Source organism: Hyperolius riggenbachi, chromosome 8 (assembly GCF_040937935.1).
Source record: "Hyperolius riggenbachi isolate aHypRig1 chromosome 8, aHypRig1.pri, whole genome shotgun sequence".
Taxonomy (NCBI): Eukaryota; Metazoa; Chordata; class Amphibia; order Anura; family Hyperoliidae; genus Hyperolius; species Hyperolius riggenbachi.
Genome location: NC_090653.1, coordinates 100,284,329 through 100,307,505, shown reverse-complemented (window position 1 = coordinate 100,307,505; position 23,177 = coordinate 100,284,329). Strand labels below are relative to the sequence as shown.

Here is a 23,177-nt window from a genome sequence, read left to right as displayed (position 1 = left end):
TATAGAGGGACCGAGTGGCGGTGATCGCGGTGAGACAGGTGAGTGTTGATTGCTTCAAACAGCGGGTGGGCACGGAGCGGATGCAAAATGGATGGAGTCCATCTTGCATCTGCCCCAGTGGGAACACACTCTAACAGTTGCAAGTGAAAATAAACAATATAAAAAAACTCCTCAAACCTATGTTGAATATTATGGAAATGAATCTTAGCTTTGTACAGTACTTGCTCAGACTGAATGTATAACTGCATGTAATTATTTCTATTTTAGGTTTTGGGACATTCTAGACACTGGAAAAACTTGTGAGAAGTACTTTAATGATGGGAAGTATATAGGATGCCAGTTTCCACTGCAGAAACATATTGATCCTTTGCCAACTCTTGTAACTGTAGTCACTGATGAATCCAAGCGAATAAAGCCCCATATAAGCTATACAATGACTAATAATATCGGTGAGTTTGAACGATGTGTGATATAAAATGTCATAAAATACCACTGGACATTTAACAGGTCACCACCTTGCACCATGAGTTATAAATATAAATTTGTACACATTTTTTTCACGTCTGATTCTGTTTTTTGAGTTGTGCCCCTTGTGATTGTGCGATTTTTTTTCATGTATACCAATGAGGTTTTTTTTTTACATGAGGATGTATCTAATTTACCTCCAAATTGGCTACAATTTTTCTGCATTTCCATTGACTTGTAATAAACACAATTTGCACATCACACATGAAAAAAACTAACACCTCCCTGCAATTTAAAATGCAAAAAATAAAAAAAAAATCACAGAACACTCACACGCACGCACGCACGCACGCACGCACGCACGCACGCACGCACGCACACACACACACACACACACACACACACACCAAAAGATGTGTGATGCCATTGAAATACATTAGGTGTTCAAGGATTCGCAACTCAGATAAGTGTTGATGGGCCTTCCTCTTTCAGAACAAGTTTAGGAGGAATTCAGCTTAAAATATATTGTTATTTTTGTCCTTTCAGCACAATTCAGACCTCCAACGATAACAGAAACAAAGAGAACTCCAAATAACTCCATATATGTGAGCTGGAATGTCTCTGAAGGCAATAAAAATATTATTACATCACAAATAACAAGCAGATCATCATCTGATGATGAATGGACCAACCCTTTTGAGGTGAGTTATTACCTCTCTCAATACCACATTTATATGACATGAATGAAAAAACAACTAAAAAGTAGGGCAAGGAAAATAATCAAAGAAGTATAATTTTGTCTGTTTTTTGACTAAACTAAACTTGTCAAAACGTTGGTTTTCTTGCCTGGTTATTGCTCTGTACATCCAGGCTTTCCATTCTGTTGTTGATGAACCTCTTATACAGTTTTCGCAACATCAACCTGAAATGCACAGAGGGCTACCATCAGAATCCATCAAATCCTTGTGTGGGCCTCACATAAGGTACTCATTAACCTTTCCTGTAGGGCCAAGATAAATTTCTGGCCTTCTCACCCTGAGTCCAATGCTGGTGTCAGTTTCTAGGCATGTTGGAGCTATGCATTATGTGACTATGTATATGCAATATGTGACTTTCCGCTGGTTCTAAAAGCCTCTCAACTCTGGACTTCCATGGGAGTTCTTAACTGGACTCATGCCACTGTATGGCACTGAATGGATTTTTGCAGGAGCATGCCTGCGAATGCTATCATACAGTCCTAAAGCCTAACTAGACTTCGCCATTTCTTTCAGATTGCAAATGCTTTGCATAAAGAAATCCCCAATGTTCTGCCTGATGTCACATACATGGTTAAAGTACGGGTTAGGTTGTCAAATCATCAAACATCTAATGGTGACCAATGTCTGTGGAGCCCCTGGAGTGAGGAATTTACAGTTTCAGGTACTTTGTTTTCCAAAACCTTCTGCAAGGCTTCATAGCATGTCTAAGAAGCCGTATGACTCCATACTGTAGTATATAATATCTGCCTCCTGTGTTTCTTATGGTTTTAGGTCAAGACAATGGAAGATCAGTATCTATTCTTCTGCTTCTCTTAATTCCACTTTCAGTCATAATGTTGACCATTCTTCTACTTTTTCACCTGAAAAGGTAATTTTTCTTAAAAGGTTTCATAGAAACATGCAGTATTTAACTCATACTTTAAAGCAGGGGTGTCAACCTCAAATGCAAAGTGGGCCGAAATTGTACACTGGGACCTAGTCGCGGGCCAACCTTAATGTCTACTGCCACCTTCCTGCCTTATAAAGTTACCTGGTTTCTAATGGCCCTCCTACAACCCCTATACAGTTCATTGGTGCCTAGTGGTCCTCCCACCCCTATACAGTTCCCTAGTGTTTAGTGGCTTCCCCCTACCTCCCCGATATTGCTTCCCTGGTGTTCCAGTTTCACCTCCAATATAGCTTCCCTGATGGTCTAGAGAGGGCCAAACATAATGCAAAGTGGGGAAACTACTTGAGGGCCAAATTTAATGGTTCCGAGGGCCAGATTTGGCCCACGGGCCGGAGTTTGACATGTATGCTTTAAAGGATACCCGAACTGACATGTGACATGATGAGATAGACATGTGTATGTACAGTGCCTAGCGCACAAATAACTATGCTGTGTTCCTTTTTTTCTTTTTCTGCCTGAAAGAGTTAAATATCAGATATGTAAGTGGCTGACTCAGTCCTGACTCAGACAGGAAGTAACTACAGTGTGACCCTCACTGATAAGTAATTCCCCTTTTTACCTCCTTTCTTGCTCTCAGAAGTCATTTTCTGCTAGGAAAGTGTTTTATAGTTGGAATTTTTTATCAGTAAGGGTCACACTGTAGTCACTTCCTGTCTGAGTCAGGACTGAGTCAGCCACTTACATACCTGATATTTAACTCTTTCAGGCAGAGAAAGAAAAAAAGGAACACAGCATAGTAAATTGTGTGCTAGGCACTGTACATACACATGTCCATCTCATCATGTCACATGTCAGTTTGAGTATTCTTTAAGGATTAATTGATTCGTAATGAAACAAGAGCTCACATATACTGTCTTTCCCCAAATATAAGACACTGTTTTATATTCTTTTTTTTTTTTTGGGGGGGGGGGGGGGTACTGTATGTTCTAGGGCTTATTTTTTTTGGGGGGAGGGGCTTACTCTCAGGAGAGGGGTATACGCTTTAAGTGTATGGGGAGGTGTGTGGTTTCTTACCGTACCTCCCTTGTGGCTGCGTCCGCCACTGTTGCATGTAACTTCTCCGATGTAGTGGCGGCATAGTATTAAAGCTGTATGGGGCCCCTTTCACCCTCACACTGAGGCTGTACGCAAGGTCACTTCTGCGGCCGTGCTCCCCTCTCGCCATTATCAGTGTGCGCCTGAGACGCATCAGCCGGGCGCACATTGATAATGACGAGAGAGGAGCATGGGCGCAGAGGTGACCTTACGTACAGCGTCAGGGTGAAAGGGGACCCGTACAGCTTTAATTCTATGCCGGTCACGGGAGCAGTTACAAGTAACAGAGGGGGACGCAGCCCCAAGGGAGGTGTGGTAAGGGACCACACACCTCCTCATACACTAAAAGTGTCCCATTTAAGCTAGGTCTTATTTTCAGGGGTTGGCTTATATTTGAAACACGCTTGAAATATAAGCTAGTTCTTATTTTTGGGAGAGGTCTTATTTTAGGGAAACGCGGTATCGTTGTTAGGTTGGGACTGTACCAGATTTAATCACTTGTCCTGCATTCTTTCTAATTATGTTTTGGGGTTACATTCTGCCCAGTTATGATGTTTGGGTGGACACTCTGCTTAATTGTATTGTTTGTGGGGAACACATGCTCTAATTTGAGGAGTAGAGACACTCAGTTGTTGTTTATCATTGGAATTTGCTATCATTCAACTGCTGCCTGGCTGCAGTGGCGTAGCTAGGGTGTTTGACACCCGGTGCGGATAATTCACCGACACCCCCCCCCCCCCCCCCCTCCCCCAAAAAAGCAAGGCGCGCAGCGGCAAAAAAAATGGGTGTGGACATGACATGGGTGGGGGTAACTGTAATTAACTGTAAGGCAGTGGGCTAATATAGGTAGCCAGAATAGCTGCCCCCAGCATAGGTTAGATAGGTAGGTGCCCCCAGTATAGGTTAGTTAGGTTGGTGCCTCCAATATAGGTAGCCAGTATAGTTGCCACCAGTATAGGCTAGCTAGGTAGGTAGGTAGGTGCCCCTAATACAGGTTAGATAGGTAGGTGCCCCAGTATAGATTACATAGGTAGCTGCCCCCAGTATAGGTTAGATTGGTAGGTGCCTCCAGTGTAGGTTAGATAGGTAGCTGCCCCCCAGTATAGGTTAGATTAGGTAGGTGCCCCCCAGTATAGGTTAGATTAGGTAGGTGCCCCCCAGTATAGGTTAGATAGGTAGCTGCCCCTCAGTATAGGTTAGATAGGTAGCTGCTGCCCAGTATGGGTTAGATTAGGTAGGTGCCCACCATTATAAATTAGATAGGTAGCTGCCCCCAGTATAAGTTAGATAGATAGCTGCCCCCCAGTATAGGTTAGATAGGTAGCTGCCCCCCAGTATAGGTTAGATTAGGTAGGTACCCCCAGTATAGGTTAGATTAGGTAGGTGCCCCCCAGTATAGGTTAGATAGGTAGCTGCCCCCCAGTCTAGGTTAGATAGGTAGCTGCCCCCCGTATAGGTTAGATAGGTAGCTGCTGCCCAGTATAGGTTAGATTAGGTAGGTGCCCCCCATTATAGGTTAGATAGGTAGCTGCCCCCAGTATAGGTAAGATAGGTAGCTGCCCCCCAGTATAGGTTAGATTAGGTAGGTGCCCCCCAGTATAGGTTAGATTAGGTAGGTGCCCCCCAGTATAGGTTAGATTAGGTAGGTGCCCCCATTATAGGTTAGATAGGTAGCTGCCCCAGTATAGGTTAGATTAGGTAGGTGCCCCCCAGTATAGGTTAGATTAGGTAGGTGCCCCCAGTATAGGTTAGATAGGTAGCTGCCCCCCAGTATAGGTTAGATAGGTAGCTACCCCCAGTATAGGTTAGATTAGGTAGGTTCCCCCACTATAGGTTAGATAGGTAGCTGCTGCCCAGTATAGGTTAGATAGGTAGGTGCCCCCCATTATAGGTTAGATTAGGTAGGCTCTCCCAGTATAGGTTAGATAGGTAGCTGCCCCCCAGTATAGGTTAGATAGGTAGCTGCCCCCCAGTATAGGTTACATTAGGTAGGTTCCCCCAGTATACGTTAGATAGGTAGCTGCCCCCCAGTATAGGTTAGATTAGGTAAGTTCCCCTAGTATAGGTTAGATAGGTAGGTTCCCCCAGTATAGGTTAGATAGGTAGCTGCCCTCCAGTATAGGTTAGATAGGTAGCTGCCCCCCAGTATAGGTTAGATTAGGTAGCTGCTGCCCAGTATAGGTTAGATTAGGTAGCTGCTGCCCAGTATAGGTTAGATAGGTAGCGGCCCCCAGTATAGGTTAGATTAGGTAGGTTCCCCCAGTATAGGTTAGATAGGTAGGTGCCCCCCAGTATAGGTTAGATAGGTAGCTGCCCCCCAGTATTAGGTAGGTGCCCCCCCCCCCCAGTGGAGGGGAGAGCCGCAGCCGCGGGGAGGGCAGCCCAACCTCTCCCTCCCTCTCCCAGGGCTGGCCTCCGTGCTCCCCCCTCCAGACTTCATAGAGCAATGCGCAGGGGAGCCTGTACTAAATGACTCACCTCCCTGCGTTCCCATCGCTGCTCAGTCGCCGCTGGTCCTCTCCTCTGTGCATACGCTGATACACACACTGCTTCTTGTTTAGCCGGAAGCAGTGTTTGTATCAGCGTATGCAGACAGCAGAGGACCAGCAGCGATTAAGCGGCGATGGGAACGCTGGGAGGTGAGTCGTATAGTACAGGCTCCCCTGCGCATTGCTCTATGAAGTCTGGAGCGGGGAGCACAGAGGCCAGCCCTGGGAGAGGGAGGGAGAGGTCGGGCTGCCCTCCCCGAGGCTCTCCCCTCCATGCAGCACACCCCCTATAGGGCGGCTGGGGTCACCCCACCTGGTGCAGGTCGCAACCCCCGCACCCCCGTCACGACGCTAGTGCCTGGCAGTGCTATCTGACTGCTGGTATTATCTAGTTATCACATTGAACTGATTTTCTAGTCTAATTCTCAGTTTAGTGGAGCAGTTGGCACTGCCCCAATAGCTCCACCTTAGTTCTAAGCTGTATTGAGAAGAGAGACTGTAGTGTCATGGCTGAGGAAAAGTACCCATAGAGTAGAAAGCCCTCCTACTAAAAAGTCATGCCAAATACTGTCAACTGCAGGTTACCGGACTCGTTCCCACTTACAACAGTTCAGGGCCACCTTCTGTACAGACACATCACTAGACTAGAGGTGGCAGGCGAAGCATCTGTTACCATGGAGCAGAGAGGAGGGATGATGCATAATGCATGTCGGAGAGGCTTCTGGTGGGTGGAGTGGGCGGAGGGAGTGGGAGAACAAAGTGCTCAGGGGTTGTTCAGGTGTCAGGCGAATTGGGAAGCCAGATCTTTAGATTGTGTCGGGGGGCGTCTGTACACACGTTAGGGTTCTGGCCCAAGGTAGTGTTTATCGGCCGCCCCTGCCAGATTGCTTTCCTCAGGACAGTCCTATTTCAAGAAAATATGGATATGTGCTCCTGGGATTTTATTATGACAAAAATCTCTCTTCAGCATCTAAAACTAACCTAAAAAAAAACAGATTCTGGGGCAAATCTTAAATATATTTTAAAAACCAAATCGCATCATGTCATTGTGTCATTAATTGTAAATACATGGTGTATTTGGAAAATACTTTTTTTGCAATAGATTTTACTCCTGTAGCTCCTTGTTAACTGCAACCCCAATAGTTTTGTCAAAGTTTAACTGACAATACTACACTGACTTGAATAGTAAAGGGGCAGTAAAGTTTAACTGACAATACTACACTGTCTTGAATAGTAAAGGCAAGGGGCATTCATACACTGCAGTAAACTTGACTGAGGCAGCTGGTCAGATTGTCTCTGTTGAGATTCTAGTATGTGTACTGTCGCCCTGATGCATTACTGATATACAGAGTGCTGTTTCATCTTAGCCAGGGGCGTAACAATAGGCCCTGCAAGGGATGCAGCTGCAGGGGGGCATTAGGTGGAGATGCCTGAGAGGGGGCCCCTGGCTCTGGGGTCCTCCAGGGCCATTTTTAAGGGCAGGAGGGGGTGCAGTGCAAGAAGGGGGAGCAGCAGATACAAACAGCAGCAGGGAGGAGGGCCCGACTCCCCCTCTCCCTCACCCCAAGCTACCATCAGTGCTCCCCCCTCCAGCAATGACAGCAGGGGGGGGGGAGGCATCCAAAGTTTTGCAGGGGGGCCCTGTGATTTCTAGTTACGGCCCTGGTCTCAGCCATGTATATTGTTCCTCTTCTTACCCCGCCTGCAAGAAACCGCTAGGTTGTGCCTCAGTCCTCCCCATCCATAGCAACAGGATATGTTGCTACGCTGTAGCCTAGCAATATCCTGTACAGCATTCAACCTTGAACTGTCACCCAAAAGTTCAAGCCCTAAACCAGAAAGGTTCGACCAATATTGTGCCTTTGTAAACCTAACAATAAGCTCTTCTATCCTGCCTTGCCTTTCACAACTTTCAATACCAGTTTTACCTGTCATCAGAATGGGGAAACCTGATATTTTAGTCCCCCAACACAAAGTATGAATATATTGTGTTATCAGCTATTCAGAGTCTCATGACACCAGTGCAGATATTCTAATCTTATACCCAAATGTGTTACTAATTATTTTGCATTCTGTTTTCACAGATTAAAGGGCACGCTATTCCCTCAGATTCCAGATCCTGCCAAGATTTTTCCAAAAGATTTGCAGGTAAACCGTTTATGCTTATACATAGTTCATAGAAAATGAAACAGTATATGTGAATAGTTGTTTAAAACATTAACTTGTAAATATGTTACTGCCAGAACCCGAAGTCTGGCCACTTCAGGTTCTGTCTGGCCAATACACAAAATGGCTGGCTACTGTGGCCAATACAAGAAGACTGGACTTTGGCGAGCCAGAATGCAACCTGCCAAGTCCCGGACGACTAAGTCTGAAGCAGCAGCAGCTTACTGCTTCAGCTTCTCTTCCTCCTGTGCTCCACCTGATCTCCCTTAGCAGAGTCATGCAAGGGGCAGCACTACTCACTTCCTCCAGCCAATTAGAGACATCTTCAGTTCAAGGCCTCTTAGCTAGTGCTTGAGTAGCAGAAGTTGCAGGGGAGGAAACTGCAAGGCTGTGCCACTCTGCCGTGGGGGGTCCCGGGGGAGGGCTATACTATGGAAATACTTTGGGGAGGCCACTAGACTACCAGACAATATTATGTGGGGAACCACTAAATAACCAGGGAATTTCTAGGGAGCATCTACTGTGTATATCTCTCTCTCTCTCTCTCTCTCTCTCTCTCTCTCTCTCTCTCTCTCTCTCTCTCTCTCTCTCTCTCTCTCTCTCTCTCTCTCTCTCTATATATATATATATATATATATATGTAATTTGTAAGAAATTCTAGATTTGTAAGAAACGCGAAAATTTGTAAGAGACTCTAAAATTGCACATGAGGTCCCTTGGCCGCGGCCTTCCACTTTACTAAACCTGTTCAGTTGGTGGCATGGATAGTGTTTCCCACTGGGTCTCCTAACTGGGCATGAATGGTACCATTATCAAAGGACTTGCTTAAGGGGGCCATACATTAGCCAACCCACCAACCAATCGACCATCCGATTCGATTATTATAATCGAATTGGATGAAAATTTGTGCTGCCAAGTGCATGCCCCACCGACAAAGTGACCAATTTCAGGACAGAAATTGGCCGCACGGTCGATCGTGCATGCTGGAAAATTTCGAGCCGAAGTTGGTTGGTCAAGTGCGCGGCGGTACGGCGGCCGAATTGCGAACGAGCAACGAGACGACGAAACCCCCGCCGCTGCCGCCGCAATGTATGTAGTGTAGTGCATTTATACATTACCTGTCTGGTGTCAGCCTCCACGCGGTCTCCGTCCATCTCGCCGGGTTCCGCATACACGCCGGCGGCAAATAGCATCTGACGTCAGAGCGTGTATGCGGCTGTTACTTGGCGAGATGGACGGACACTGTTTGGAAGCTGCTACAGGACAGGTAATGTATAAATGCACTACCAGGGGCGTAACTAGAAATCACTGGGCCCCCCTGCGAAACTTTCAATGGGCCCCCCCTTCTCCGCCAACCCGGGCTCTGTCCTCATACACACCCCGCATGGTTGCCAGCAAAACGTCGGCGTGTGGGTGTGATGTCACAGAGCGTGTTGCGGCGAAGCGGCAGATGTGGTGTTACAAGGCTGATTCCCAAGAGATTTCATGCTGAAATGGATCAGGAATCCACCTGTGGTGTATTGGCAGTTGACAGATCTCTCTCTGATCAGAGAGAGATCTGTCTCTAGGTCAATTTTCCCATACAGTATGGTGGCGTGGAGGTTAGCACTCTCGCCTTGCGGCGCTGGGTCCCTGGTTGGAATCCCAGCCTGGTCAACATCTGCACGGAGTTTGTATGTTCTCCCCGTGTCTGCTTAGGTTTCCTCCGTGCACTCAATTTTCCTCCCACATCCCAAAAACATACAGATAATGGTGGCCACTAATGATCCAATCTTTTTCATCCAATCTTACCATTTCTATGTAATATAAGGTAACTGCCTGAAGTATCCATTCAGTATATTCACTCAATTTACCCTTGTACTACATAGATCTGGTAAGATTGGATGAAAAAGGTTGGATCATTAGTGGCCACCATAAGTTTATTGGCTTTCCCCTAAACTACAATACATACATAGACATATGACTATGGTAGGAACTAGATTGTGAGCCCCTCTGAGGCACAGTTAATTACAAGACAATATAATCTGTACAGCGCTGCGTAATGTCAGTGCAATATAAATACTAAAATACCTAAAAAAAATAAAATACATCTGATATATGGGCAACGGGGGAGGGGGGGGGGGGTATTTAGCTCTTTCAGCAACTCAGCTGTGCTGCTTGCAAAGGTTTTGGCATTCGTTTTCCACAAGTGTATTATGCACTTGTGGAAAGTGTGTGTGTATCAGAACAGGAGAAAATGTATAGCTGGTCGCTGTTACAAGAATAGTGCAGAAACTGACTCTTTTACATGCATCATACACTTTGAGGAAAAGCAAGAGCCAGCCCAGTGCCAATGCATTTGGAAGCAACACAGGCAGCTGTGTTGCTGAAAGGGTTAAGTACCCCCTCCCCCCTTTACCAGGATAGCGGCAAGAGGTGGTAATGCCTGAGATAAGCTCACCAGTGTGTGAGCAGAGACCAGGCTCAGCGAAGCGTCCATCCATCTGTGTGAGGAGGGGAGTGAGGGAGCCCTGGCCTGCCAGCAAGTTCAAATCTGCCGCGGGGAGAGGAAAAGGGCATGAGAGATCACACTGCGAGTCTCTCTCCTTCCTGGAACATCTCCATCTCTCACAGCCCCGCCTACTTCCCTGCATCCAATCCTCCGTCACATTACCAGCCTGCCAAGGTCCTATTGGCTGGCGGCTGAAGTAGCTGAGCACAGGCTCCTTTGCCTGTGCGTGCGTGCCCAGGGCTTTCCCGGAGCTCTCGTAAGTGGCCGATGCTGTGCATCATGGGGCCCCTGAGAGCCTCCGGGCCCGCCTGCGGCTGCAGGTGTTGCAGTCCTGGTAGTTCCGCCACTGTGCACTACACTACATACATTTATACATTTTGGGGGCAGCGGCGGGGCGGACGTGGTGGCTCAGCCGATTTCCTGATGATTTCATGCTGAAATCGGACAGGAATCTGCCTGTAGTGTATGGGCAGATTTGACTAGAGACAAATTTATCTCTAATCAGATTCGATTAGAGATAAATTTGTCTCTTGGTCGAATCTGCCCATAATCGTTCTAATGACACTACCCTGGCACCAGAGCTTCAGCAGTGACCTGTCAGTCTGGCAGTTAGGAAACCCAGCAGGATATTATCCCTGCCACCCACTGAATAGATCTAGTGAAGTTCCAGAGGCAGTAGCCAAGGTGAGCACACCATGCCAAAATAAAGCAGAGGGACACCAAGAGCCCCAATAGTGTAATTCGTCTTGGGGACAACAAAATAAATGAGAAGTTAAAATTATACTTACAAACCAGGGTTACCAATAGGCAACCACTGTATAGGCAGGTGGGGAGAACAATCCTGACCCCACTCAGGAATAAAAAGTCGCTCTCTGTAGACAAGAAAATAGGGTAACAACCCTCCACCCAGGGTGGACTCAATGTAGTGTACAAGATACAGAGGCGCCAAAAGAATAAAAGGTAATTAAGTGAACTTAAAAAACCAACTGGTTAAACAGAGGAGGCAGCGGTGGTCTTACCCCCTCCAAACAGACACAGGCAAGGACTGCGATTCAGACAGGCAACAATTTATTCGGAACTCCAAAAAACAATGCAACGCGTTTCACGGGCCATACATCCCGCTTCCTCAGGCAAAATACAGTAGGAGTCACAGCTGCAGAAAATACACAAACAGACAACCAGAGGCATAAAATCGTCAAAGTGCTGATATGAATACGTAAATTTACATTTTGCATTACATTTTAGTGACAAGTTGTGCGCGGGTTATAAATATTAGTTTCAAACTGATAGTTGTCTCAAAGGTATGCTTGACAGCTATAGAATGGGTAGGGGGAATGTTAAAGGTGCATTGTGCTGAACAGAGTAAGACCAATGATAAATACAAACAAATATGCAAATACTCAAAGTAAAAATTGGCTGGGTTTGCTGCCGGTTGTTGCGGACATCATGCAGAACAACAGTGAATAGTGGGTGAAATTGGGAGAAAGGGTTGACGTGGTCTAGAGGAGGAGGAGGGAGGGAGGGTGTTGGAATGGCTAAAAAACAGGTGGGGTGTTTTTGGCAGCAAGTAAACAAGGGTATAAGGAGAAGGCAGACTTACCATCTGTATTATATCAGCGAGCTCGGCGCCTCTGTAATGCCAGGGGACACCTGAGTTCATTAAGTAGCATGGATCAGTATGAGGAATGTGAGAGTACTTCCAGGCGGAAGTGTGCCATAGAGGGGCGGGGCCATCATGTATGTATACTTTGTAAATTTTGTAAATAAAGTTGGGGAAGAAAAAAAAAAAAAAAGGGAAAGGTTAGAAAAATTAGTTTCGAACTGATGGAAGTCTCAAAGGTATGCTTGACCGCTTTAGAATGGATAAGGGGGGATGTAAAAAGTTGCATTGTACTGAACAGAGTAAGACCAATGATAAATACAAACAAATATACAAGTATTCAACATAAAAATGGTAGAAAGACATGTAAAATGCATGAAATGTATAAAAATCTAAATAAAAGTTGTATATCATAAAATTAGAATAAACATATACATTATTAGAAGGATAAAAGAGAGGACTATTAAAGGACTTACGAGGCCTGATTTTTAAAAAATAAACAAAAAAAGTTAGATACCTGTGTGTTTTTGTAAGGCACGGAGGACGCCGTCCGCGCCCTCCGTGCCGTTCCGCCGGGTCCCCGCTGCTGAATATCCCCCCGAATGACCCCCGACCGCACGGCCCGGGTCGGGCTCTCCAGCCTTCACCAAGATGGCCGCCGGAGCTGGCCGCGGCTGCGCAGTCCGCATAGCCGCGAGTGCGGCTGCGCAGCTCTAAGGCCAACCCCCCGATCCACGTAACAGTAGCGACACATTAGACACATTAATCCGGATTCCGGAAGGGAGAGCCAGGAAAGGGAGCACCAAGGTGAGGGAAGGGGGGGGACTTCCCCCCTTCTCCGCCGCTTTGCCACCAGCTCCCTTTCACTGGCTGCCTCCCTTCCTGCGCAAACAGTCCGCCCCTGCGTCTGACCCCCCAGCCAGCCGGGACACTGGGGGGTCATAGCGGGATAGCGGGAGAGCCCTCCCAAATCGTGCCAGTCCCGACAAAAACGGGACGGTTGGGGACTATGCATTACAGAGGCGCCGAGCTCGCTGATATAATACAGATGGTAAGTTTGCCTTCTCCTTATACTCTTGTTTACTTGCTGCCAAAAACACCCCACCTGTTTTTTAGCCATTCCAACACCCTCCCTCCCTCCTCCTCCTCTAGACCACGTCAACCCTTTCTCCCAATTTCACCCACTATTCACTGTTGTTCTGCATGATGTCCGCAACAACCGGCAGCAAACCCAGCCAATTTTTACTTTGAGTATTTGCATATTTGTTTGTATTTATCATTGGTCTTACTCTGTTCAGCACAATGCACCTTTAACATTCCCCCTACCCATTCTATAGCTGTCAAGCATACCTTTGAGACAACTATCAGTTTGAAACTAATATTTATAACCCGCGCACAACTTGTCACTAAAATGTAATGCAAAATGTAAATTTACGTATTCATATCAGCACTTTGACGATTTTATGCCTCTGGTTGTCTGTTTGTGTATTTTCTGCAGCTGTGACTCCTACTGTATTTTGCCTGAGGAAGCGGGATGTATGGCCCGTGAAACGCGTTGCATTGTTTTTTGGAGTTCCGAATAAATTGTTGCCTGTCTGAATCGCAGTCCTTGCCTGTGTCTGTTTGGAGGGGGTAAGACCACCGCTGCCTCCTCTGTTTAAAGGAGTTCTGTTACGGGGTTTCTAAGGAGGAAAACAGACACTTACCTTGGGCGTCTATCAGCCCCCTGCAGCGGTAATGTCCCACGGTGGCGTCCTCCCATCTGCCGTTCTCCGCCGCCGGCCCCGGTCTAGCGCGGCATGGAATCCAACTGCGGCTGCGCTACAGTGGCCGCGCACCCGCTCGCTTCCACCTGTGTCATCGGAAGCTTACTGCGCAAGCGCAGTACAAGGCTCTGTTGTACTGCGCCTGCGCAGTAAGCCTCAGATGACGCGAGCTGAGGCGTGGCAACGCGCATTATTCGTCTGTGTGACAGCCGAATAATAGCCCGGTGCCGGCTGCGGGGAACGGTGGATGGGAGGAGGACGGCGTGGGACATTACCACTGCAGGGGGCTGATAGAAGCCCATAGGAAAGTGGCAGTTTTTCTCCTCAGGAACCCCCACAGAACCCCTTTAACCAGTTGGTTTTTTAAGTTCACTTAATTACCTTTTATTCTTTTGGCGCCTCTGTATCTTGTACACTACACCATGCCAAAAGTTCAGCATCCAAAGGCCGTGGGTGAGGGTCCTGGTGTGCAATTTTAGAGTTTATTTCTTACAAATAACATACAGGCAGCATTACTTAAGGAAGAAGCATTTTCTGAATCAAAGGAGGGGATGCGGAGAGTGGAGAAGGGAGGGATTTTGGTTTTTGGCTGTTTGACTTCAGCCAGTTTGCAAACTGGCTGACAGGGATGTAACTAGACTTATTAGGGCCCCCCTGCAAAAATGATAGCATGGGGCCCCCTTGGTTCCAGAACCCCATGAGGGTCACATGATTGAGAGCTGGAGAATGGCAGCAGGAAGTGTCCTGCTGTGAAGCAGCATCTGGAAAAAAAATTAGAGACGATCCCACTATTCGCTACTCTGCAGTGGCGTAGCTAAGGAGCTGTGGGCCCCGATGCAAGTTTTATAATGGGGCCCCCCAAGCACTCTATACATAACAATTGATACGGCGCACCAAAACCTGCCAATGGCAACTAGTGTCAGAGATGCAAGAAGGGGGTGGGGAACAGCTGGTTAACAGCTGGTTATGTATATTTGTTCCCCATTATTTGTTTGTACTATGTACAGCACTACGGAAGATGCTGGCGCTATATAAATAAAAAATAATAATAATAATTACCACTATTCAAAGCATCTATAGAAGTGATTATTATGAGCACAGGACCGATAGAGAGTTAATACTGTAGTTGAGGGAGGGCCCTTTGGGGCCCCTCCTGCCCAAGGGCCCGATGCGGTCGCAACCTCTGCAACCCCTATTGCTATGCCCCTGCTACTTTGCATTGCAGGAGGAGGTGGCAGGGATGCTTATTTTGAGCATACAGGGAGGATTTTTTGCTAATTGGCTGCACTTGCAGTTGGGGAGAAGGAGGAGAAGGGCCCCCGAAAGCCTTTGGGCCCCCCTGCGATGGAGGGGGTCGCAGGGGTGATTGGTTGCCCAATCTAAGAATTTCCAAGCATTTTGGACTTTGACCGACATCAAATCGGCAAGCTACTTTGTAGGATTTCTGGTTTTAGACATAACATACTGTATGAACAATAATATCAGTCACAGCAGTATTCATCAAGCAGGGTGTTATATAACAGAGTGAAAGAGTTAGTTTGTGTGCACATACTGGTAGTGATCACCTCCCATCAGGGCCGGATTACCAACCAGGCAACCGAAGCAGTCGCTTGGGGCCCCATTCAGAGTCAAAAGGGCCCCATCAGCACATAATCCAGCCCTCGCCATCCTGTTAAAGGGACTCCGAGCAGTGCAGAAACTATGGAAAGATGCATACCATTTTGAAGCTCTCTTTCTCCTCTTTCCAACGATATATAAACACCCACCCTATGCCTTTTAGTTGTCTCTTTTTTGTGATTGAAGTCGCGGCAAACACAGTTTCGATTGCGAAAATAACGAGAACTAAAAGGCGTAGGGCAGCAGTTTAGGTGTCGTTGGAAGGAGGAGAAAGTTACTTGTATTACACAGGACGACACTTTCCCCAGTGTCAGCTGCTCCATTCAGATGCCAACTTTGGGGAAAAGTCGTCCTGTGTAATACAAGTTGAAGTAACTATGGAAAGATGCATACCGTTTTGCCTGCTCTATCACTGCGTATTCATGACTAGAGTAGCTGCACTTTTTCCTCATCCTGTTTTTTACTTGTAAAACATTTAGCTGCAAAGTACCACAGAAGATGCGGGCACTTTATAAATCAGTATTAATAATAATAATAGCCGATATAGTATTTCACTCTGCTTTTTTAAGTAGTGGGCTCTGTACATACTGAATATGACATATATTTAAAAGAATAGCTTTGGGGTTTTTCAATTGCTCCTAGGAGACAACATGAATATAAAAGTGTATATATAAAAAAAAAAAGATAAAACAGGTGTTAAAGTGGATCTGAACACAAAACTTCCTCTCTGCTCTAAAATATAAGCAACAGCATAATAACATTTAAAAGAAAACATTTAATTGTTACAGATTATAGAGGTCCTTCAGACATGCTGCAGTGTTCCAGTGGTTTGATTGGAGCAGAGAAAGGGTTAACCTCCTGTGTTTACATATTAGCTCAGAACTCAGCAGACAGTTGACAGATCAACTTACAACAGCTCATTACTAGCTGAGAAGGGGGAATTAGACAAGTTGTTTTCTATAAACACACACATGGTGGATTTCTCTGTGTTTTCCATGTCTCCTGTGCAAGAGTTCAGCTGTAAAGGACCCCCGAGGCGAAAATAAAATAATTAAATAAATATTTGTATCTATCTTCCAACTCCTAAAAATGACTTTTTAAGATATTCCAGTTTCATTTTAGGTTTAAATGTACTGTACTTTTTAAGTTTTAACTGTTTTATTGTTTTTGCTCAATGCCACATTCATTGAAGTATGCTAGAGCTAAAATCTATCAACTATTGACCCTTTTTATCTCTTAACTGCTCTCAGAAGCCATTTTCTGCTAGGAAAGTGTTTTATAGTTTGAATTTCTTATCAGTGAGGGTCACACTGTAGTAACTTCCTGTCTGAGTCAGGACTGAGTCAGCCAATTTCATACCTGATATTTAACTCTTTCAGGCAAAGAAAGAAAAAAAGGGAACACAGCATAGTTATTTGTGTACTAGGCACTGTACATACACATGTCTATCTTATCCTGTCACGTCACCTCGGGTATGCTTTAAAGAGCACTAAAGCAATTAAGTGTCTAGGTCCAATATAGCTTATAAAGTAGCTGTATATACAGTCTACAAGCATAAATAAATGGTCTTCAAAACTCCATTTATGCTCGTGCTTTTTGACACATTCTGGATGTAATAACTCACAATTGCCTATTCGTTTAAAAAGGTAGTATGGCACTTTGTAACATAAGTAAGACTTATGAGTTAAAAGGATCAGTTATAAATCTTTAGACTGCAAATATATTTCCTTTGTGAAATGAAGGGACCAGGGGCGTAGCAATAGCCAAAGCAGCTGCCATGGGCCCTGGAGCAGAGGGCGCCCAATGGTAATTGATGTATTCATTATTAACTTTCTTGTTTTTCTTTATTCTCTGACTTTGTCTCAGTGCCCATTTACTGTATATGCAGTGTAGATTACATGAGACTGTAAACTGCCCACTCAACTCATATCCATAGGGTAGGGGCAGGTGGCATTGCTCAAGAGTGGCTAATTCTGAGGGCACCATAAAAGTTTAGCTATAGAACCCCCTAATATCTAGCTACGCCACTGGATATTGTTTGATAATTCCTACATAGGGATGCTTATTTGGATTCTGCGGAAATGCAATTTCCGAAATTCCGATCGAAAATTGCATTTCCGCATCGGAATGCGGAAATCGGTAATGCAAGCGCCGTAGGCAGATTTCCTCTGGAAATCGCGGAAATTTACGCCGGAAATCGCGGAAATTCCACCCGACTTTAACATTGATTTTCTCAAAAACTATAAGGTCTTTTTGAAAACTTTTTTTGCATCTTGTTCACAAGATTCGGTTTAATAAACCTTGAAAATTTGTTTCTAGGACTTACGGGGGCTTTGCTATTAACCGCTAAAGTCGGCGGATTTTTACTATATTGTAAAATGCAGAAAATCTGCATCTGCCTATTTCCTGCATTTTACATTACAGTAAAAATCTGCCGACTTTAGCGGTTAATAGTAAAGCCCCCTTAAGTCCTAGAATCTTGTGAACAAGATGCAAAAAAAAGTTTTCAAAAAGACCTTATAGTTTTTGAGAAAATCGATGTTAAAGTCGGGCGGAATTTCCGCAATTTCCGGCGGAAATTCCGCATTGGAATGCGGAAATTGGTAGCGGAAAGCGGAATCGGTAATCGGTACATGACAGAATGCGGATTTACGGCGGAATCGGAAATTGGCATTCCGACCATCCCTATTCCTACACAACAAAACATTATTTTTTATTTTCTCGTTTGGAATGTATATTTTATTTCATTATTAGAAATAGCATATTTACATTTTTTTTCTTTCCTTTCTCCTCAGCAATGGAAAAAAAGTGAACTACAAAATGTCTACAGTAAGCCAGAGCAAGAAGAGGTCTGCCTTGTCTATCTGATAGAAAATCTTTCAGCCACCAAAAACAGTTAGATATTGTCACAATGACATGACTGTGAACTTTCTGCACTTTAGTCCTTCATAATGAAGTGAAATGCTTTTATGGGAACTCACCATACAAAGTTACCTCAGAAAGCATCTAAGAATGTTCCTCAGTTCTCAGTGTGCACAATCTAAGGATATGTGAACTTACCATTACCTCAGAAAGCATCTAGAAAATGTTCCTCAGTTCTCAGTGTGCACCAATCTAAGGATATGAGAACTCACCATTACCTCAGAAAGCATCTAGGAATGTTCCTCAGCTCTCAGTGTGCACCAGAAATGGAACCAGGCCTTTACTACAGAGGAGAGCAGGGGCAAACGCAGGATTTTTAAGGAGGGGGGGTTCCTGAAAGGTCCAGAAGCACGTATGTCCCCGAGTGCTTCCGAATACAGGTGGCTCCATACTGCCCATGCACAAAAGTGCGCTGGCGTATTACGGAGCTGCCTATCTTTGGAAGTACTCAAGGACACAAGTGTTTCTGAGGGCTTCTGGTAGCAGCAAATGTGAACGGGGTACAGCGCTGGAACAACTCCCCAAGAGAGGAACAGGAGATAGACTTAGTTTGGACAATTCAGTGGAATATGCTACATAGTGTCACATTAGCGCAAGCGATACCCATATGATGCAGGGATATATGCATCTGCGGAAGATGGCGGCGCTATATAAATACTAAATAATAATATTTTGCCTCACCAGGATTGCACTTTTATTTAGCTGTCCTGTATGACAAGAACACACAGCCAGCTCTAGGGGAAAGGGGAAACAAAGGTGAATGAAGGAGGCTGGTGCACACCAAGAGTGCTTCTGAGCGTTTTTCAAATCAACAGTGATTTGAAAAGCGCTTGGCTAATGTTACCCTATGTGGGTGTTCCCACAGCAGCGTTGTGACTTTTTCAAAATCGCAGGTATACTGCATGTAGCATGTTTTTGAGCAATTCATTCAAAAATCGCTCTGAAAATCACTTCACAAAATCACACTCACACATTGCTAGCGATTGCTATTTTCATTTTGGCGTTGCACTAGCCCAAAGAGAGGAGTGGATAAATTGAGAATAGCCTGAGATGGAGCAGAGAACTTATCTGTATTGCAGTCCCACATCACACAGGCTACTTGCCTGTAATCGGACTCCTGTCCCTGTCAGTCTCTCACACAAGTCAGAAAAAAGCCCTCCTGGAGTCTAGGGACTGTCAAAAACTTTTCAGCTTGTTAAACACCTTACCCACACATGCAGTCATTATAACAATGGGGAGAGACCAGACAGATGTTTGCCCACAGACCCTGAGTCCAGGCAAGCTCTGCATCATGCTGTGCATATTTACCAGCTTGCCTGCACTCTAATTTCATCATGTCTGACACTTCTGTGCTGTGGAGAGTCCGGGACTCCATAATCAACATTCTCTCACTGCAGGCTGCATCTTCTTGTGAGGGAGCTGGGCTGCCTCTCTCATTCTATTAGCTGGAGGGAGGCACCAGAAGTAAGAAGGGAGGGAGAATGAGGCTGTTTATATTATGCGGGCTTCCCTGGCTGAATACACAGCTCAGTGCAGGGGGAGGTTCCAGACACCCGGAATAGCCCCCTCAGTTCGCCAGTGGAGAGTGTGCCAGATTTGCTTTGTTTGGGAAATGTATTATAGTAGGACTGCACCACGGGTTTATCATATGAACTCCACCAGGACATATCCCTTATTTATAAAATCCAACAATTCACTGGACACCTCTCAAGCAAACATGGAGGGAAACCATGAAATCATGCCATTTGTAAGCCGGTTAAAGTATCTGATAAAGTACATAGTCTTGTTGACACTCTTGTGGGCAGCTTAGTCGCTTCAAACTTCAAACCAATCACAGCTTATATTTTTTTACTTAACCTCTCCTCATTATTATGCCCTTTGAAGGTTTACAGCTTACTTTTGTTAACATTTTTCATGTACATAACTGCGGGATACCATGCGTTATTTCAGGGTTGCCTTCAATTCCAACACTTCTCATCTCTTTGCATTCATGGAATACTAGTGTACTACTAGTGTTGGCCACAGATAACTTTTAAAGTGTAACTGAACCTGTAGGGGAAAAAAGTGCCCCTATGGGGTACTCACCCTAGGAGGGGAAAGCCTCTTTATCCTCCTGAGGCTTACCCGTGCTACTCCACAGGCCTGTTCCAGTGCTGGGACCCATGAAAAGCAGCATGTCGACAGCTTGCGCATGTGCACTAGAACAGACCTAATCAGGCTCCATCGGGAATAAACAAACTGGATTGGGTCTGTGCTACTGCACATGCCCGAGCAATCTGCACCCAGGGCCGGATTTCTGGAAAGGCCAGAAAGGCCACGGCCTAGGGCGATAAAATTAGATAAGATAAGAAGGGCGGCATGACTTGGAGAGAGAAGAGGTCATATGTCAAAGTAAATCATCTCCTCTGTTCCCGCAGCGCAGCCATCCAGCGCCCTGCTCTGCACTAATAGCTGAATTCCAGAGTTTCCCAATCCCTGCATCTCTCTCTCACTTCCTGATGTGTTAAAACAATCAGGATCAATCATAACGGTCATCTGATAATCCATTCCTTTCTTTGTATGATAGACTTACAGATCAATGTGAGAAATACCAGAGATTTACATTACAAAGCAGATAGAACTAAGTTCCGCTGAGTTTTAATGCAGGCATTCCCAAACATCAGTGAGCTCTGCAGTTTCTTCTCCTCTTTTTACAACTTTGACACTTACCTCAGCAGATGTTAATTTATCTAATCCTAATTTATGACTGTTGTTAAGACTTTTTTTTCCTAGCTAGCAGTGGTCTCTTCTGTTCCTTAGTTAACTCTTTCCTGACTCATTTTCTGTGCTCCAGCTCCTAAAATCTATGAGACTGCAGGATACAAAATGCTGTTTTCTTCCCTTTCATTGCTAAATTGTCATTTTAAATGACACCTGAGCAGTGGTGCTCATCCAATATTTGGGTATCCGAACTACCCAGATAATCTGAACTTTTTCCACTATCCGAACTTTGAATAGCAATTCGGATATTTATAAAATCTGAATAGCACTATCCGAGCAAACTCGGATTTCCCATCTGAGAGAGAGAGGGATTTTAAGTCCCCACATCATTAAAAAAACATGATGTTACATGCCTCATTTACCCTAAAAAACGTTTTAAAGGCAATTTAAATAAGCCTTCTTCAGACTTTGTTCCCGTATACTGTCAGTATGTTAGAGCACACCACCATATGTATATTCAGCATTCAAAAGAGATGCATAGATTTTTCAGCAAATATAAATATATGTCATTCAGATGCTTTAAAGTGGAGCTGAACTCTTGCACAGAACAGAAGGAAAACAGAGAAATGTACCATGTATGTATTTAGAGAGCCTGTCTAATTCCCCCTCCTCTGTGTCACAAGTTGTAATTTAATCTCTACACTGTGTCACCTGACTGTCAAAACAGCTAAGCTCATTTGAAAGCACAGGATGTTAAAAATATGTCTGCTTCCATAAAAGCAGGAAGTAGACACACTGCAGATTTATTGCAGGATTTGTATCAGGTGTAACAAAGAAATGTTTTTATTTAAAGGTTATGTTGTTGCGTATCTTTTAGAGCAGAGAGGAAGTTCTGAGTTCAGGTCCACTCTAATTACAACAGAACAGCCAAAGTGGGTCCTGACAGGATGTTTGCTACTTACCTGTTCTCTGTTTTGGATGGGCTTCTCTCCATCGCACTGCCCTGCCACCTGTCTGTGGCTCTGACTGCAGCCAGTCGCACAGAGGACAAAGAAGCAGCGCATGCTCTGGCTACTCGCGCTCCCTGTCACCTGTTTGTGGCTATGACTGCAGCCAGTCGCACAGAGGACAAAGAAGCAGCGCATGCTCTGGTCACTCGCGCTCCCTGTCACCTGTCTGTGGCTCCAACTGCAGCCAGTCGCACAGAGGACAAAGAAGCAGCGCATGCTCTGGCCACTCGTGCTCCCTGTCACCTGTGTGTGGCTCTGACTGCAGCCAGTTGCACAGAGGACAAAGAAGCAGCGCATGCTCTGGTCACTCGCACTGCCCTGCCACCTGTTTGTAACTCTGACGGCAGCCAGTCGCACAGAGGACAAAGAAGCAGCGCATGCTCTGTCCACTCGCACTCCCTGTCACCTGTCTGTGGCTCTGACTGCAGCCAGTCGCACAGAGGACAAAGAAGCAGCGCATGCTCTGGCCACTCGCACTCCCTGTAATTTCTCGCTCCTGCCCAGATGTGCACAGCAACCGAGGCCGGTACAGTGTTATGTATTCTTGACAAGTACCAGTCATACATCAGCGTCATTTCTCAAGTATGCATGTCCTAAACACTATCGGCTGCTGTGCACATTCGGGCAGGAGCGCAAATTACAGGAATTATTTGTTGAATGGGGGGCAGAGCAGCACAACTGAAATGAGCCCATTGAAACCAATGATCGCTAGTCAGTGTTGGACAATTTTTTTGTAATTTTTTTTTGGGGGGGGGGGGGGCGGGTAGGGGGGGAAGGGGCGCTTGGTGACTGCAGGCCTAGGGCACTGGAAAGTACAAATCCGGCCCTGTTTGCACCTGCCCAGTAGCACAGACCCAATCAGGTTCAGCTTTTTTCACTGGAGCCGAGCGTGTCCATGCTATTGTGCAAGCACAGTGTGGCCATGCTTTGGCGATCCCAGTAATGGATCAAGCCAGTGGAGGAGGACAAGAGAAGCCTATCCAGGATCCAGAGGCTTCCTCCTCCTGAGGTCACTTTCCGCACCTTATTTGAACACAAGAACTTCCTTGTGCTAGTATTGAAACGTCTTACAGAACATAAATAATGCCCTATAAAAATAACGTAATTTTTCTTTGGATATTCCATTACCTGGTCACATAAAAATTTTCTTTGTCACTGGGTTCACTAGGCTGGTTCTAGCATTTACTGTAGGTTATCCAGCCAACTCTT

At 45.5% G+C, this 23,177-nt stretch overlaps 1 protein-coding gene across 1 annotated transcript in view; it reads left to right on the top strand.

Annotated features, from left to right (window-relative positions):
* Positions 1-22,713, top strand: part of LOC137529044 (interleukin-13 receptor subunit alpha-1-like) — a 129,160-nt gene extending 106,447 nt beyond the window's left edge. The window contains exons 6-11 of the mRNA XM_068250934.1: positions 268-449; positions 1,012-1,166; positions 1,737-1,884; positions 1,995-2,091; positions 7,781-7,844; positions 18,132-22,713. Of these exons, the coding sequence (XP_068107035.1) occupies positions 268-449; positions 1,012-1,166; positions 1,737-1,884; positions 1,995-2,091; positions 7,781-7,844; positions 18,132-18,236 (751 nt within the window). The 3' untranslated portion in view covers positions 18,237-22,713. The remainder of the gene's footprint in view (positions 1-267; positions 450-1,011; positions 1,167-1,736; positions 1,885-1,994; positions 2,092-7,780; positions 7,845-18,131) is intronic.
* The last annotated feature ends 464 nt before the right edge of the window (positions 22,714-23,177 follow it).